The 19,476-nt window shown below is 44.0% G+C and overlaps 1 protein-coding gene across 1 annotated transcript in view; it reads right to left on the reverse strand.

The window, feature by feature from the left end:
- Positions 1-19,476, reverse strand: part of SNX5 (sorting nexin 5) — a 95,368-nt gene that overhangs the window by 26,993 nt on the left and 48,899 nt on the right. The window contains exons 6-8 of the mRNA XM_073628162.1: positions 18,222-18,317; positions 14,440-14,545; positions 7,957-8,032 (exon numbers count right to left, since the gene is read on the reverse strand). Of these exons, the coding sequence (XP_073484263.1) occupies positions 7,957-8,032; positions 14,440-14,545; positions 18,222-18,317 (278 nt within the window). The remainder of the gene's footprint in view (positions 1-7,956; positions 8,033-14,439; positions 14,546-18,221; positions 18,318-19,476) is intronic.

A 19,476-nucleotide genomic window follows, 5' to 3' on the forward strand; every position in this document is an offset into this window, starting at 1 on the left:
CAAACTGTTTTAACCCACGAAGCTTATTGCATCAGCCTTGCACACTCTTCCGAGTAGAAAAATTCCAGCCAATAGTACCACATCCTAAGAAATTGTTCTCTGGTACCCTTTTCTGTTGCTAAAAGGTCCTCCATTTTATGTATGTCAGCTACCTTCCGTAACCATAGCGCCACACAAGGGGGCTCCGTTCTTTTCCAAAGTAGGGGAATACAACTTTTCGCTGCCGTGGTCAATAAGGGTAGAATTGACTTTCTGTATGTTTTGCTCGGTATGTCATGGTGGTGTATTAAATAGAACTCAGGACTCTTGGGCAGCTCCCGGTCCGTGAACTTTTGCGTTATGCGATGAACCTCGGACCGAAAGGATGTCAGAAGCCTACATGTCCAGAAGACATGAAGAAGGGTACCCACCTCTTCCCCACACCTCCAACAGTGATCCGAGCTTTGAGGAAACATCCGGTGTAACCTCACTGGAGTGTAATACCATTGTGATAGCACCTTGAACCCTGCCTCCTGCTGGTTAGCACAGATCGATGTTTTATAAGTGAAGCGAATTATTCTCTCCACTTGTTTCTCAGAGAACTGAACTCCCAAATCCCTTTCCCACCTGGCAATGTATGGAGGTCTACACCCATTGGGAGGAGTAAGTAAGAGCTGGTATGTTATCGAGATGTGGCGTGCTGGTTCCTGCTCTAAACAGAGTTGCTCAAATGAAGTCAAGGGTTTTAGGTAGGGTGCCGGTGAGGGCTGTGCTGTGATGAAGTGTGCTAATTGAAGCCTCTGCCAGAAGGAGAGACAGGCCAAAGAGGGATCATCTAACACTGTTTGTCTGGACATCCATTGTCTATTCTGTATGAAATGGCGAAGTTGGTATTTTTCCTTTCCTTTCAATTCCTGAAACCTGGGGTCACTCATACCTGGACTGAACGCCGGGTTCCCCATCACCGGAGTAAGCGGTGAAGGGATATTTGCGATCGAGTGTTCTCGCACGGTTTTCTGGGCTACTCGCTATGTCTCTCCTATCGTAGGGTGTTTTAAAATATACTCTGGAAGATTCCTTAGACACCAAGGTAGACCTTTCAAGTCCAGTCTAGCCATCAGCTGTTCTATTTGAATCCACTGTTTTAGTTTTTCGTGGCGGCACCAATCAATGATTCTTGTCAAATGACAAGCGGCGTGATATAGGCTTACATCTGGGAGAGCCATGCCTCCCGATGTTTTAGGTTTTTGTGCCCATATGAACCTGATCAACGTACGGTTCACTGCTCTGAGGAATGTATGTGGAACATTGACAGGGAGGGTCTGAAGATGGTATAGTATACGTGGCATGATGTTCATTTTTATTATACTACACCGTCCAAACCAAGAAAACATGCCTGACTGCCATTTCAATAAGTCTTTTTTGATCTCTGTTAGGAGGGGGGGAAATTAATAGAAAAGATATCTTCTACTCGACAGACGAATGCCCAAATATTTAATGCTAGCCCCCGCCCATTTAAACGGGAAATCTGCTCTTAAGAGGTTGTTCAAGGAGGCTGACAGATACATTTAAGGCTTCCGATTTCTGAAAATTAATTTTGAAGAAAGACAGTGTTCCATATGTTTGCAATTCCGCCATAAGATTAGGTATGGAAACCAGGGGATTAGTTATGAAAAAGAGTAAGTCGTCTGCAAAAGCAGCTATTTTTGGAGATAGGGATTCACCAATCTGTACGCCTGTTATGTTAGGGTTATCTCTCACTTTGCGTAGGAAGGGTTCCAATAAAAGGATGAAAATCAATGGGGATAATGGACACCCTTGCCTCGTCCCATTGGTAATACCAAATGCAGCGGAGAGCTGGCCATTAACTTTCACTCGTGCTGTGGGCCTAGAATAGATGGCTTGTATCCAGCCAATCATCCTTTCCCCCAAGCCTATGTGTTGTAGGGTCTCCACTAAGAAAGGCCAGTTCACTCTATCGAACGCCTTTTCGGCGTCAGTAGAGAGAAGTAGCATTGGAGTTCTGCGGGTTTTAGCAATATGAATAAGATTTATTGCCTTTGTGGTGTTGTCCGTCGCCTCCCGTGAGGGCACAAATCCTACCTGGTCTAAGTGTACTATCGAAGGAATCCACTCCGACAACCTCATAGAGAGAATCTTAGTGAAGATCTTTAGATCAATGTTAAGGAGTGAAATTGGCCTATAGTTTTGGCAAAGTAGAGAGTCCTTTCCCTCCTTGGGAATCACTGAAATGAAGGCTCGTAGTGAATCTTCCGGTAGAACCGCCCCCTCTCCCGCGTCATTATATGCAGCTAAGAAGTGTGGTATTAATAGGTCGCTAAAAGTTTTGTAATACGTCAACGAGTACCCATCGGGGCCCGGTGCCTTACCATTTTGCATACGTGCCATGGCTAAATCCACCTCCTCTCCTGACAATGGCTCTTCCAATTCTGTCAACGCCTCCTCAGGCAATCGCGGAAGGCCAGAATTTTGAATATAATCCCGAATTGCCTCCTGTTCGCGGGTTTTTTCACTTCCCGAAGGTGGATTTTTAAGATTATATAATAAGGTGTAGTATTTGCGGAACTGTTCTGCGATTTCCTCCGTGGTGTGCACCCTAGAGCCATCCTCTCTCATCAGTTCTGGGATAAAAGTTTGCGCCCACTGTGCTCTCAAGGCCCTTGCCAATAATTTACCACACTTGTTACTATGTTCATAAAAAGTGCGATTGCACTTTGCAATGACTGCTTTTGCTTTTTCCAATGCCAGGGATTTCAGTTGGCCTCTTAGAGAGGTAAGTTCTAGTAGTGTCTGGTTGGCTAGGGATTGTTTATGAGTAGATTCCAAAGCTCTAATTTTATCCAAGAGGTCAAGTATTTGCTGAACTCTTGCCTTCTTACGTCGTGTGCCTAGTTTTATTAAGATACCTCTAATAAAACACTTGTGAGCTTCCCATACCATCAATGGGGCGCACCCCTCCTCTACATTGGTTGAGAAGAAATTCCTCAACTCCCTAGCTACTTCCTCAACTACTTACGGGTCTTGGATCAGTGTATCATTGAGCTTCCACTGCCATTGTTTAGAACTGGGGGGCAAAATGTCTATATCGACGAAAACTGGTGCATGGTCTGAAAAGGTGATGGATCCTATTGATGCAGCCTTCACCTTAGAAAGTAAAGATTGGGGCAACAGAAAGAGGTCGATTCTTGTATACGAATCGTGTGGATGTGAATAAAAGGTATAATCTCTCTGGGTCGGGGTGTAGAATCCTCCAGACATCTACCAAGTGGAAAGCATAAAAGTTATTTTTTAGGCGTTTAAGTGCGGCATAGGATACCTGTGATGTTTGTCTCGATGAGTCCAATGAGGGGTCCATAGTAAAATTAAGGTCCCCCCCCAAAATCACCTCCCCCTCGGCAAAATCCATTAATTCTGTCAGGATAGATTCCAGAAAGCCAATCTGGCCCATGTTGGGAAGATACAAATTAACCATGGTTACTAAAGAGCCGCCCAGCATCCCTTTCACAAACAGGGCCCGTCCCTCACTATCACTCCACTTGTCGCGTAGTGTCCACGGCGTCGTGGATCGTATAAGTATACTGACCCCCTAAGATTTGGACTCGGACGAGCACCCATGACAGACAGTCGGGAAGGTACGATTATGGAGTTTTGGAATGCAATTGGCTCGGAAGTGGGTCTCTTGGAGGAAGCAAATGTGGGCTTTTGCATATCTCAGACTGGATAATACCATGGACCTTTTCTCCGGGATATTAAGTCCCTTTGTATTAATGGACATCAGTCTAAGAGTCTCAGTTGGGTTCATGGTTCCAGCCGGGCTGGAGGAAGGAAGCAGAGGAATGAAAGCGAGCGAGAAGAAGAGGAACACAAAAAAAAAAAAAAGTTACGTAGGCAACCGTAAACTCAAATAACTACAGCGCCTTAGTCGCTGAGAGACTTGGTCTCTGTACACCCGTGGAGTCTCAGATCTGAGCACCAGAGGGGTGTAGTCCTATGTGGGTTAGTAGCTACACACGACGGGATCAGGAGCTCCCTATCCCGACCCACCTTTTTTAATTAGTATAAAACGTAGGCATAGACATAGGCAATAAAACAGTAGCATAAACCTTTTTATAAGACAGAACGAAAACACATATTGCATGAGCAGAATGGGAATCCTCATAGTGTCAGCCTCCCCCACCATACCGCCCTCCTTCTGCAAAGGCGGACCCAACATAGAGTATCTCCGTGGAAGTCCTCAGCATCAATCAAATGAACGATTGTGCAGCGGGAGATGCATAGCCCCATTTTTAGCGCCCTTAATACTCAACCCCACAGTGACAGGCTCAGTTTTATGTTTATCTATACACCCAGATACTGGTAATCATTCCCGTGCCTCCTCCCCTCCGCCTTTCCAGAGCCCTGTCTGTTGTGGAAGTGTACCTCCCCCCTGATTGACAATGATGTCTCAGAGCCCGCCCACCATGCACAATGAGCTCTCGGACTATAAGCATAGCTTGTTAGGGGGCATGAATCTTGTAAGCAGCACTATTAAATCAAAGACATATTCTTAACCTCCCCTTCCATGCCCCACCTCCCCACCCCCACACCCCCCTTCAAAAGTTCCTAGAAAAACATTGACCTTCAGCACATTTGTAGAATAACATTGTCCTGCATCACATTTGTAATATATCACATGCAACCTTAAACCGAACAGGTTATACAGGACCTTCTCAAAAATAAAAGTCAAAAGATGGAAAACAAGAAGAGGGGGGGGGGAAGGGACAGTCGCTTGCTGGTGGATCTTGTATATAGCTCCTGAGGTGTGTAGTATGGGTTGCAGGGCTCAAAAAAAAGCAGCATTTCCTGGAGGCAGGAAAACCCCCCAGGCTGACATCCTTCTAGGCTCTCAATATATCACTGCTCCCGCAAGGTGAATAATCGTCTGGTCCCCCTCTAGTTGTAGTGTAGACACTGAAAAAAAAAAAACAAAAAAAAACAAACAAAAAAAAAAAAAAAAACTGCAGCACTGTGTCCACTGGCTGGGGGAGACCTCTGTGCTTGTAGCTTTTGTAATGCAGATCGCGAGGTTGTGGGCCATGCTGGAAGTTCCATCAGGGCAGAGGTAGGGTTCGGCGGACATCGCAACACGAGTGGGAGGAAGAAACAATGAGTCTAACTGTTCCGGGGGTCATAAAATTCCGTATCGTACCAAAAACAGCAGCCTGTCACTTACTTTTGTGCGTCTTTAGGAGCTACGGCTTCGGGTCTCCCCTTCCCAGTGGGGTGGGTTCCCTCTGTCTGCGCCTGGATGAGCGGCGGGGAAGACCTACCGGAGCGTTCTGGGCAGAAGGACGAGGCTCTCTACTCGGTAAGGGACCCAGCCAGTTCCGTAGCGGAAAGGGCTCCATGTCTAGGAATGCAAAGAGGTCAGGAAGTTCCGCATGACGCCGTAGAGTGAAGGAGGCATTGCCCTTCCGAATGGTTAACTGTACTGGAAAGCCCCAACGGTATGTTAAATCAGCGCGGCCTAGCCTCTCCAGCAGGGGTTTTAGCATCGCTCTCCTCGCCAGTGTCGCTCGGGATATATCCGGGTAAACTGAGATTTGTGCCCCATCAAAGTCTACTGTACCTTTGAGCCGTGCTGCACTCATGATCTGCTCCTTGTGACTGTAGCGATGCAGACGACAGAGAACATCCCGAGGCCTATCTACATCAGCCAGTCTAGGGCCCAGCGCCCTGTGCACCCTATCGAACTCTAAGGAGGCCGGTAAGTCACCGTCCAGCAGTGTATGTATAATGGCTCGAACTGTCTCTGCGAGGTTCTCCTGGCCTGTTGCCTCTGGTATGCCGCGAAACCTTAAATTTTGTCTGCGGCTCCGGTTCTCCAAATCCTCGGTGTGCAGCTGCACCTCTGCAAGCTGTTCCTGCTGTTTCTGCTGAGCTCTCTCTAGCTGTGTCACTCGGCTTTCCAACGAACCGACCGAAGCCTCTTTAGTTAAACGCTCGTCAATCTCCTGCACTTCTAAAGGTCGCAGCGGTGTTGCTCCTCCATTCTTAGAACTAGCGCCTCCATGTCAGCTTTGGTAGGGAGAGCTTCTAAATCCGCCTTAGTTGGGAGCGCTTTTAACAGTGTCCGTATATCCGAGTCATCTATCTGCAGAGAACCGGAGATCGACTGGCTGCCCATAGAGGGATTCAATAGAACTGGGATCCCCGTCAATGGTTGAGAGTTCATCTGTTGAGAGGACGCCATGCTTCCCGCTGACGAAGAAGATGGCCGGGTCTCTCCACGTGCTGTCTCAGTGCGGGCCTCCGGGCTAGCTTTGATCCTTTCCCTGAGGTACCTGTCTATCTGGGCGGCCGGGTTAATCTTAGAGGATCCCCTGTGTTTGCCTTTCCTTCGATAGCTCATTGCCGGGTAGCCCACGGTTGAATAAATGGCATTACAGCCGCAATAAGTGGGTCGAGAGTCGGGAGCTCGAGCTCTAAGCGACCATACTCCGCCATGTCCAGGCCACGCCCCCCCTTATTTTTTTCTTAAAATAGTATCTTTTCTCAGTTTAAACATTTGATAGGTTTTCCATTGTGAATCAAATATGGGTTTAGGAGATTTTAAAATCATTGCATTCTGTTTTTATGTGAATTTTATAGTGTCCCAACTTTTTTGGAATTGGGGTTCGACATTAAATGAAGAGCCGCATTACATGCCATTTTTATTATTATACAGGATTTTTATAGCGCCGACAGTTTGCACAGTGCTTTACAATATAAAGGGAGACAATACAATAGGGTTAGAAGGGCCCTGCTCCTACAAGCTTACAATCTAATAGGGAGGGGCTGGTGAAACAAAAAAAGTAGTAACTGAGGGATGAACTAATGAGGGAAATAGAAGATTTGGTTGTTAGCAGAAGGCAGGATAGGCCTCCCTGAAGAGAGTTTTCAGGGATCACCTAAAATGGGCCAAATTAGGCAGATTGGGGTAGTGAGTTCCAGAGGATGGGAGAGGTTCTTGAGAAGTCCTGGAGACTAGCATGGGGGGGGGATACAAGAGAGCTAGAGAGGAGGTGGTCTTGGGAGGAGCAAAGAGGACAGTTTGGGTGATATTTGGTGATAGGATTGGTGATGTAGCTTGGGGCAGAGTTGTAAATAGCTTTGCAGGTTATTGTTTTGAATTTTATTCGTTGGGCAATGGAAAGCCAGTGGAGGGATTGGCAAAGAGGGGTGGCGGACACTGAATGGTTGGTAAGGTGGATGAGTCTTGCAGCTGCAATAATGATAGACTGAAGAGGGCCAAGCTTGCAGAGAGGAAGGCCAATGAGGGGGGAGTTACAAAAGTCAAGGCGAGATATAACAAGGGAGTGAATGAGTTGCTTAGTGGTTTCAAGGGTTAGAATTATATGCCCAGAGTTCCTCTTTAACCCTAAAAAAAAAAAAAAAAAAAAAAAAAAAAAAAACCACACAACAACACACAGCTTTACCTTAACATTTCACTCCAACACCCAAAATGTACTTTTCTTAATAATGTTACTTAGCTGCCTCATTGCACTGAATCAGACTGATTTTTAACAGTTGGAAGACCGCAATGCTATCCAATCTGTTTGAACTCACTGAATGTAGGCAAATGCTCTCAATTCCTTCCACATATATTTCTATAATTTGATTTCATTATAAAATAGCCTCAATCACACAGAAAATAACTAGACAGATTGTTCACGTTACCACACAGCATTTCTAAGGCAATGATAGGCCACATTTGAAAACTAAACCAAAACAACACTGCCCCCCTGTGGTGCATTCTAGATGACAGACATTCCTTTGCTCACTAAAGAACTTTGAACATTGGGTGTACTAGATGAGACCATTGTAAACGTTCTGGGCCTCTGCTGAATGGAATGTGTTTATCCAACAAAGGGGAAGTCATTAAAACGACTTCCTACTCCACATTCTTTTCCGCCCACAGCTGACAGTTACACTTACTTTCTAAGTGGCGTGCTCTCCGATTCAGCTACAGAGACCAGGGCAGCCGAAACATGGATGTGATCATCAGCAACATCTGCAAAGAAAGCAGGAAGCAATAATAGAAAGGCATAGAGGGTCATGACACTACTGGTAGACAATAACGGCAAGGAACGAGCAACTCCCAGTGCAGCAATAAAAGCAATCTCACTTTTTATCGTTTCTTAGGAAAATTTAACGCTTTGTTATACTGTACATAAAAAAAAAAATATTTTGTCAGAATCTTGAAAAAGGGAATATACCCACTGCCCAAACTACAGTATATCGCTACACCAAGAGCAGTGACATCTCTGCAGCTCACTTTTTTTCCCTACAATCTGACGTGTGGTTAATAGGATTATTTATTCTACCTAGCAGACAGTTATTTGTTAAATGGGATTAGACTTTGGCTAAGCAAATGTTCTGCTATATAGGAAAGGGTCAGTGCCAACATGAAAAGATTGACATGTTGTTACAACAGATAACATTGACCACTATTTACACCTCTGTTGCGTGGATGGGAGAATTTGCAGTTTTTTTTAATTCAGGATGAAAAAAAATAAAAATTCTGGACCACGATTGGCCAGCTTTAATGTCAGAAGACACAGAGCCACAGTAATTACTATGTGGGTTATATAGGCACCTTTAGATGATGGACACTGGCCAACCCTAGACAGGAAGTTTAGCTCCCTATTATAACCCCTCCTTGTACTCAAACTGAGTACCTCAGTTTTGTAGCAAAGCAATACACGTGTAATCAGAAAGAGGGGAGGGACCTCTGTGTCCCGTGATGTACTCCAAGAAAAGGATTTTACAGGTAAGCGGTTATATAAATCGTATTTTCTTTATCGTACATCACAGGACACAAAGCCACTCTGAGGGGAGGAAGAAAAACAAAAGAAGGGTGCAATCAGACCTGAGGACCTATACTGCTGCCTGCAGCACACTGCGCCCAAAGGTGATATCCTCGTGCCTTTTTACAGCCACCTGATAGAATCTGGTGAATGTATGGACTGAAGACCAAGTTGCGGCCTTGCAGATTTGAGCCATGGAGGCCTGGTGATGCACTGCCCACAAAGCACTAACAGCCCTGGTGGAGTGCGCTTTGATTTGAAAAGGTGGAACTTTCCTCTTCAAACCATAAGCTTGAATAATTACTTGACAAATCCAATTAGCAATAGTAGATTTCAACGCTGCCTGTCCTTTCCTAGGACCTTCAGGCAACAAACAAAACATCTGTTTTCCGAATCTGAGCAGTGGCCTCCAAATAGACTTTGACTGCTTTCACTACATCCAGAGAATGTAGTGACTTATCTTCCGTAGAACAGGGTTCTGGAAAAAATGAAGGTAGAACAATATCCTGGTTTAAATGAAAACCTGACACCATCTTTGGCAAAAAACTAGGATGAGGACGCAATACTGCTCTATCCTTGTGAATGATTAAATATGGCTCTTTACAAGAAAGAGCAGCCAATTATACCCTTCTTGCAGAAGATATGGCCACCAGAAAAACTAGCTTCCTTGTCAAAAGGACCAAGGGAATATGTTGTATCAGCTCAAAAGGCTGTTTCTGTAATGCCGACAGAAGGAAATTCAAACCCCAGGGGTTCAGGGGTGACCTAACCGGTGGATTAAGCCGCGTTACCCCCTGTATAAAGCTACAGACCAAAGAATGCGAAGCAAGTGGTCGTTGAAACAATACCGATAAGGCCGAGACCTGGCCTTTGATAGTACTCAAGGCCAGCATAATGTCTCTTTGCAGAAAGGCAAGGATTCTACCTATAACATTTTCTAGGATGCCAAACCCTGGATTCACACCAGGAAACATATGCCTTCCAGATTCTATAATAAATGACTCTGGAAGCTGGCTTCCTTGCATTTATCAATGTAGATATCACTAAGCCCGAAAGCCCACGATTCTTCAGAATGTGGGTTTCAATAGCTAAACCGTTAAATTTAGCGTTTGAAAGGTAGGATGGAACACTGGTCCCTGCGATAGCAGGTCTGGATGTGGTGGTAGGGTCCATGGGGCCCCTACTGCCATTTTTACGATCTCTGCATACCAAGATCTTCTGGGCCACAAGTACTACCGACTTCCTTTCCTGCTTGATCCTGCGAAGAAGTCGTGGTAGCAGCAGAATAGGAGGGAATGCATAAATCAGTGAGAACTGATCCCACGGGGTCACCAACGCATCTGTTCCGTATGAGAGCGGATCCCTTGTTCTTGATAAAAAGTTGTCGACTTTGTTGTTAAACCTGGACGCAAACAGATCTATGTCTGGGATCCCCCATCTTTGGCATATAGCCAGAAAGATGTCGGGGTGAAGAGATTATTCCCCCGGAAACAACTGCTGGCGACTTAAGTAGTCCGCCTGCCAATTCTCTACCCCTGGAATGAAAATTGCTGAAATGCACGGCACATGCTTTTCTGCCCAGATTAGGATACAGTTTACCTCTCCCTGGGCTGCATGACTTCTGGTGCCCCCTTGGTGACTGATATAAGCCACTGCTGTGGCATTGTCGGATTGAATCCTGACAGGACAATTCCGCAACCTGAATGTCCATGCCTTGAGGGCTAGGTACGCTGCCCGAATCTCTAGAATGTTGATGGGCAAGGTCCTTTCAGTTCTGGACCATTTCCCTTGGACAGTCGCCTCTTCCAGGACTGCTCCCCAACCCGAAAGGCTGGCATCTGTTACCACCTTCCAGGTAAGCGATAAGGAGGATTTCCCCTTCCCCCGGATTCTCAGATATTATCCACCAACTGAGGCTCTGGTGCACTTTTGGCGACGAAAATCTAGCACCTGGACCTTCTTGTTCCAGGCAGATAGGATACTGTTTTGCAGCAGTCTCTAATGAAACTGAACATAGGGAACCGCTTCAAATTAAAGCCACCATCTTTTCCTAACAACCTCATGCAGAGGCGAATAGAAGGACCCTTCTTTGCCCTGACCCAGCTCCTTTATGGCGCTGATCTTTGCCTAGAGTAAAAACGCCCTCTTCTGGGCTGTATCTATAACCAGACCCAAGTACTCTAATCTTCTTACTGGCTTTAGAAGAGTTCTCTAGGTTGAGGACCCAACCTAGGTATTTCAGGTAGTTGACGGTGGTGACCATGTTTTGGGCTAAGCAGGCTACCGACCGGTCTACCAAGAGCAGGTCGTCTAGGTAGGCTATAATTGTTATACCTTGAGTCCTTAATCTGGCCAGAGGAAAGGCCAGAAGTTTTGTAGGTACATTCAGGTATGCATCCTTGATGTCGATTGATGCCAGAAGTTCTCCTCCTTGTAGGATGAAGACTACTAATCGGATTGATTCCATGCGAAAAGATTGGATTTTCAAGAACCGGTTTAGATCTTTGAGATCTTGAATGGGTCTGACACCTACATTTGGTTTTGGCACCGTGAAAAGGTTTGAATAAAACCCCAATCCCCGCTACTCCATGGGGACCACCATGATCACTTTTTGCGACAAAAGTCGGTCTAACGTTTGAAGGAGACAACTTTTTCTCTTGATCTCTGGGAACATTTGACCCGAGGAAATGAGACCGGAATTCTCGGAACTCTAGTTTGTACCCTAGAGCTATTCTGGAGACCGCCCATCTGACTTGAAACTCCTCCTGCCAGACCCTTGAGAACTGTAGAAGTCTTACCCCCACTTGAGCGAGCGGGGGTGCCCCCTCATAAAGAGGCTTTAGTGTTCTGTCTTGCAGGTTTCCTCCCCCAGGACTTTTTGTCCCTGAGGTTTACCTCTTGAACCAGACAGTGGAGGCCGTCGCGACTGCCTGGAGGCTGATGTCCACGGCACTAGAGAAAGAGCACTTTTAAATGAGGGACTTTTACTCCTTTTCTTAACTGGCAAAAGGGTACTTTCCCCACTTGATATCTTTTGGATATATTTGTCCAAATCATCCCCAAACAGCCTTTCACCGCAGAAAAAAAACCCAGCCAGGAGCTTTTTGCATGGTGCTTCAGCTGACCAATTTTTCAACCACAAGATTCTACGCATATGCACCAACCCAAGCGTAAGGCGAGAGGTCGGAAGAATAGAATGATTGCGTCAACTGCAGAACACAAAGCCCCTGGCAGCTCGGCTAAATCCTGGGCCTGCTGTTCAGGGAAAACCTTGAGCACCTGTTTTAAGTGGTCTCTCAAGGATTGACATACCCCAATTGCCGCCACTGCAGGTTGAGCTACTGAACCTGCCAAAGAAAAAAAATGTTTTTTTAACAGGAATTCCAATTTTTTATCGGCTGGATCCCTAAGCATTTGAGCATTGTCAACAGGACAAATTAAACTTTTATTCACAGAGGATATGGCAGCGTCAATTGCTGGTATACCCCACATCTTTGTAAACTTTTCCTCCATTGGATAAAGTGTTGAAAACTTTTTAGGAGGGAAGAAACGCTTATCTGGGTGATCCCACTCAGAATACATAAGCTTTTCCCGCAATGAATGGACAGGAAAGGCACGCAAAGCTTGAGGAGGTTTCAGTGAACACAAACAAGAAGTGGGCTTTTCAACCGACTCAGTTAAGGGTAGCTTAAATGTGGAGCGGACCATTTCAGTAAGATTGCACCAGCAATTTCTCAGCCTGTGAAGCTGAAGAAGGTCCTTCCCTACTTGATCCCTCGGAAGAGGGGGGGGCGGGGGAATGGCATTGCAGAGGGAGGGTACTCAGAGCCTGAGGGAGATCCCTTTGAGCTCCTGCTTTTGGGGTATTTGTACCTCCCCTTCTGCCCATAGTGCTAAGTACAAATGCAGAGGTACTACCAGAAAATGCACCAACTGCTGAGCAAATAGTTCAGCAACTGCCGCTGCTATCAAGGCTCAGGCTGATGTCCCCGTCTGCTCTGTGTCCCTCCATCAGCTGAATGCAACTGCAAAAGGTGTATTTATAACCTACACAGCCTCTGCGTTGTGAAAGTTGAAGCATGCCGACGCCGCACTAAGCCCCGCCCCCTCCGACTTACCACCGCACCCCCCTCTCTTTTTTCAAAAAAGACTTCTTTCCCGCGTGAGCGGGGCCCTGATCGTATTGGCATGTAGGGGGGCTGGGGTGGAAGAGAGCTGCTGGAAGAAAACCGCCGTGCTATGGTGGTGGCGGCGCAGCATACCACCGACTGGTCCGCGCTGCCGCAGCCTCCTGGAGTGAAAGAAATACCTCAGTCCAGGTGGTGGATGTCTAAAAGAAAAGCCCCCCTTCCAACATCTTACCTGAGGCTTGGGACCGGGGGAAGTGTGCAGCTTGTACTGACACAGAGCGAGACTGACAAGCATGGAACTGGTACGTTCTCTTGACAGCCTCCCATGGCGACTTTAGGCATAACATTTACTTAAAGGAGAAAACCCATAAGAATTAGAAAATTCCTTAGGAATCTCCACTTACCTTATCCAGCTGCAGGGTTCCGTGGTAAACCAGACAGACCCAATCTTCACCACTCACTGTGGGCTCGGTTTTAAAAACCTTCAAGGAGTAGGACCCCTTTTTATCGGAGGTTCCACACCATTGGACCCATAAAAGCACCCCGCCAGGAAATATGGCTGAAAAAAAACAAGCACTGGATCCCGGGGTCCAGCTCTCTAAAAAGCGAAGCATCAATCCTTGGGCAGGTAAATCTGCCAACATACTGTGGCTGCTATGAAGAGGGCTCTGCAGGGCACATCATCCTACAAACACCCCGAGGAGCCCTGAGCCTTCTCACAAGGTATCCAATGCAACAATTCAAGAAAACAAAATCAAGGGCACGCACGGCAGGCAACAAATAAAACACATCCAACTGAATGTTTCTTGTGCAATGGGCACTCTTTTTCAAGGCAGTTATATTAAACTTCCTTAAAAATTTGCATGCGCTTTGCTCAAGAAACTTAATCAGCTAGAAGTTTTATTTGGTGTTAGTCTTTTGAATTTATGATTACATAAAGAGTGACCTGCCATAAAAGGCTCGGGTTTTTTTCTTTTTTTTTTACTTGGATTGCTGTACTGGACACTTACCAGAAACACAAAGACCCGCTGCTGTGATTTTACAGAGGTAAGAAGTGCAATCTCTTCAATATGCACTATTCTGAGCGCCCTCCAGAGTAACAAACGGATTGTATCACACCTCTATTTAACTTGGACTTGTGGAACAGTTACAAAGTGTTTAAGTGGGCACTTGGGAATGTAGGAAAAGCAGCAACAGACAGAGGCACCCATAAAGCAAGTCCACCTCCTGTACATAACACCGGCATGACACCAGAGCTGCCTTTCTAGATAGACCGCCTAACCCCGCTGAGGGAAGCAATAGCAGACTGATGTAGGAAATGCCTGCACAGACGTTCAGGAGTTATTTCAAATCAAGTTAGAATAAAACATGCCCAAAACATTGTTCTTGTCCATTAGAATTTGCTATGAGCGCAGCTTGCAAAGCCATACACTGAATGAGAAAGGAAAATAAATCAATCAATTCTGTAAAAGTATACAAACTTTTATGGGATCTTGTCATTTTGTCAGCCTTAAAACTGGAGTCCTTGATCCTATTGTGATAATTCACAAGAAATATTTTTTCTTGCTCAAAGAATTCATCAACTTCCTGTGCAGAAGAAAAAGTGATGAGAGATGGGGTTAGGAGGTAGGAAAGGATTACAACATACCATAGAAGGGTCATTGTGTACAAACTATGCAATCAACATGGAGAAAGACACTCTGAGATAGATACACACACACACACACACACACACACACACACACACACACACGCCAGAGGATGGAAAGCAAGAGATGGAAAAAAATAGAATTTTGAAAAAATATACACAAGCACACAGTGCCCCTTGAAATTTTCCACATTTTGTCATGTTACAACCAAAAACGTACATGTATTTTATTGGGATTTTAGGTGATAGACCAACACAAATTGGCACATAAAATTGTGAAGTGTAAGGAAAATGATAAATGCTTTTCAGAATCTTTTACAAATAAAATGTGAAAAGTGTGGCGTGCATTTGTATTTAGCCCCCTTTACTCTGATACCCCTAACTAAAATCTAGTGTAATCAATTGCCTTCAGAAGTCAATTAGCAAACAGAGTCCACCTGTGTGTAATTTAATCTCAGTATAAATACAGCTGTTCTGTGAAGCCCTCAGAGGATTGTTAGAGAACCTTAATGAACAAACAGCATCATGAAGGCCAAGGAACACACCAGACAGGTGAGCGATAAAAGTGTGGAGAAGTTTAAAGCCGGGTTAGGCAAGAAAAAAAAAAAAAAATATCCCAAAGCTTTGAACATCTCACGGAGCACTGTTTAATCCATCATACCAAAATGTAAAGAGTATGGCACAACTGCAAACCTACTAAGACATGGCCGTCCACCTAAACTGACAGAGCAGGCAAGGAGAGCATTAATCAGAGAAACACCAAGAGGCCCATGGTAACTCTGGAGGAGCTGCAGAGATCCACAGCCCAGGTGGGAGAATCTGTCCACGGGACAACTATTAGTTATGCACGCCACAAATCTGGCCTTTATGGAAGAGTGACAAGAAGAAAGCTATTGTTGAAAGAAAGCCATAAGAAGTCCCATTTGCAATTTGTAAGAAGCCATGTGGGGGACACAGCAAACGTGTTGAGGAAGGTGCTATGTTCAGATGAGACCAAAATTTAACATTTTGGCCTAAAAGCAAAACGCTATGTGTGGCGGAAAACACTGCACATTACCCTGAACACACCATCCCCACCGTGAAACATGGTGGTGGCAGCATCACGTTGTGGTGACGTTTTTTTTCAGCAGGGACAGGGAAGCTGGTCAGAGTTGATGGGAAGATGGATGGAGCCAAATATAGGGCAATCTTAGAAGAAAACCTGTTAGAGTCTGCAAAAGACTAGACTGGGACGGAGGTTTACCTTCTTCCAGCAAGACAACGACCCTAAACATACAGCCTGAGCTACAATGGAATGGTTTAGCTCAAAGCCTATTCAGGTGTTAGAATGGTCCAGTCAAGGGTCAGACCCAAATCCAAGTGGAAAGACTTGAAAATTGCTGTTCAGACGCTCTCAATCCAATCGGACACAGCTTGAGCTATTTTGCAAAGAACGGGCAAAGATTTCAATCTCTAGGTGTGCAAAACCGGTAGAGACATACCCAAAAGACTTGCAGCTGTAATTGCAGCTAAAGGTGGTTCAACAAGTATTGACTCAGGGGGGCTGAATACAAATGCACGCCACATTTTCATATATTTGTAAAAAATGTTGAACCGTTTATCGTTTTCCTTCCACTTCACAATTATGTACTGGTCCATCACATAAAATCCCAATAAAATTTAAGTTTTCAGTTGTACCATGACAAATTGTGGAAAATTTAAAAGGGGTATGAATATTTTTTCAAGGATTGATTACATACACATACATATAAAATAATAATAATAATAATAAATATAAATAAATATCTATATATTTATATATACATACACATATATATTACGGGAAATTTAATCCCCTGCAGATTTTGTAACTTTGCCCACTTACAAAGAATTGAAGGGTCTATAATTTTTATCATATGTGCATTTTAAACGATAGAGACTGAATATCAACCAAATATCCAGGAAAAAAAAAAAAAAAAAAACCAATACAAATGTTATAAATTGAGTTTCAGTTCAGTGAGTAAAATAAGTATTTGATCCTCAAGCAAAACATTATTTAGTACTTGGTGGGGAAAGCCTTATTGGCAAGCACAGAGGTAAGATGTTTCTTGTAGTTGGTTACCAGGTTTGCACACATCTTAGTAGGGATTCTGGTCTACACTTTACAGCTCTTCCTTAAGGTTTCTTGGCAACTCAAAGTTTCAGCTCCCTCCATAAATTTTCTATAGGATTAAGGTCTGGAGACTGGCTAGGCCACTCCATGACCTTCATGTGCTTCTTCTTGAGCCACCCCTTTGTTGCCTTGGCGGTATGTTTTGGGTCATTGTCATGCTGGAAGACCCATCCATGACCCATCTTCAGTGTTCTGGCTGAGGGAAGATGGTTCTCATGCAAGATTTTACAATATATGGCCCCGTTCATTGGCCCCTCAATGTGGCAAAGTCTGCCTGTACCTTTAGCAGAGAAACAGCCCCAAAGCATGTTTCCACCTCCATGCTTGACTGTAGGGATGGTGTTCTTCAGGTCATAGTCAGCATTGTTCTTCTTTCAAACACTGAGAGTCACATTAATGCCAAAGAGCTCAATTTTGGTCTCATCTGACAACAGCACTTTCAGTCCTTCTCTGAATCGTTTAGATGTTCATTGGCAAACTTCAGACGGGCCTGTACATGTGCCTTATTGAGAAGGGGGACCTTGCGGGCACTGCAGGATTTCAACCCATTGCAGCGTATTGTGTTACCAATGGTTTGTGTGGTGACTGTCGTCCTAACTGCCTTGAGATCATTCACAAGCTCCTCCTGTGTAGTTCTAGGCTGATCCCTCACTTTTCTCATGCTCATCTTTACCCTATGGGGCGAAATCCTGCATGGAGCGCCAGACCGAGGGTGATTGATTGTTATTTTGTATTTCTTCCATTTATGAATAAAAGCTCCACCAGTTGTCTTCTTCTAACCGAGCCTCTTGCTGATGGTCTTGTAGCCCAATCCAGCCTTGTGCAGGTCTACAATCATGTCCCTGATGTCCTTTGACAGCTTTGGTCTTGCCCATGATGGTGGGTTTAAATGGAAGAAAGATACTGTGGACAGGTGTCTTTTATACATACGAGTTGTCGTTAGGAGCATCTTCTTAAATTGACAGGACTAATCTTTGTACCACATGAGCACATACTGTAGCCAGAATTATTGTTGGTTGGTAGGGGGATCAAATACTTATTTTACTCACTGAACTGCAACTCAAATTTATAACATTTGTATCATGGGTTTTTTTCTGGATTAGGGAGACACGCCAACCAGGAAGATGTGCGCGATTTCTGTCTCTATCATTTAAAAAACACCTATGATAACAATTATAGACCCTTCATTTCTTTGTAAGTGGGCAAACTTACAAAATCTGCAGGGGGATCAAATAATTTTCCCCACTGTAGATACATACACACGTCCAAATACATACACAATACATACACAATACATACACAATACATACACAATACATATATATATATATATATATATATATATACACATATATATACACATATATATATATATATATATATATATATATATATATATATATATATATATATATATATATATAAAAAGATATATAAAGATATGAAGCCTCCAAGGACCCCACCTTCACTCCGGAGAGAAGAACTTCATCAGCACTCTTCACCATACTCCGGAAGAATCCGCCAAACATCTCTTTAGTGTTTTTCCGCCTTACACTTAACTAAAATCAGAAAGATAGTGCATTAGCTACCAGATCCTCAAAAATAAAACAGATCTCATTATGCTTCTTAAAAAAAATATGCGACTAGCATCGCTTTATCCATAGCATCCAAGTAAAGCCCACCTCAACTTCTGACCTGCATATAAAAAAAATGGATGGTCAACTAACTGGTTAAAACAAAGCACATTTTTATTCCTGTATGTGCTATATACATTATAAAAAAACAAACAAAAAAAAAAAAAAAACAACAAACACGCTGCACTGGAAGCCAGAAATTCAACGTAAAGCTGGCTCATGCATGGATCGTAATCCAGCCAGTTCGGCAGGGACCGACGAATATCGATCCATGCTGACTGTACCCAAGTCAATCCATTATTCGATTTGGGTGAAACCAGCTTGTGAGATTATATATATATATATATATATATATATATATATATATACACATATATATATATACATATATACATACATACACATATATATATATACATACATACATACATATATATATACATACACACACGATTACTGCAAGCTATAGCCACTAGCAGTAATCATTGTGTTCTGCGATAAGGCTACCACTGCTGGCAGCGCTGCAGGGGCATTCACAGACTGCGTTGATGGGGGACCCAAGCAATTTTCTTTCATCAAACCATGGTGGAAGGAAAGAAAATCTAATTGATGGGCTTAAGCAGTTAGTTGTAAATTCACGTGAAATTTGTATGGTTTCACACTTGCCATTCTCGATAAAAAAAACAGGTACAAAAGACATACACTAAAGCTTTGAGGAAGTGTGATGACTGCACGCCATGGTCTTTTGTTCCTGTTTGATGGAGTGTTTAAAATGTAATCAAGATTTTTTTTTTAGCAAAGCAAACAAGCTCCTTTTAAATGCTGCAAACTTTTCAGGAGGCTTAACATGAAGGGGAATGCCGGGGAAATTCAAAATGGCTCCATTGTCTATGTTTTTATTGTGGGTGTGTTTTTAGATTTCACAACAGTTGAAGTATATTTTGGTCTGGTAGGGTGCACTTATCTATATTTTCAGAAAATGGAAGAAGAGATGATCTAGAGGTCTAGGAAGGTTTTTTAATTTATACGTTCAAATTATGGGAAAGCCTTTCAAGTATGCCCTCTTACGGTCTCCAGAGCTCAC

Source organism: Aquarana catesbeiana, linkage group LG04, assembly GCF_042186555.1.
Source record: "Aquarana catesbeiana isolate 2022-GZ linkage group LG04, ASM4218655v1, whole genome shotgun sequence".
NCBI classification, from domain to species: Eukaryota; Metazoa; Chordata; class Amphibia; order Anura; family Ranidae; genus Aquarana; species Aquarana catesbeiana.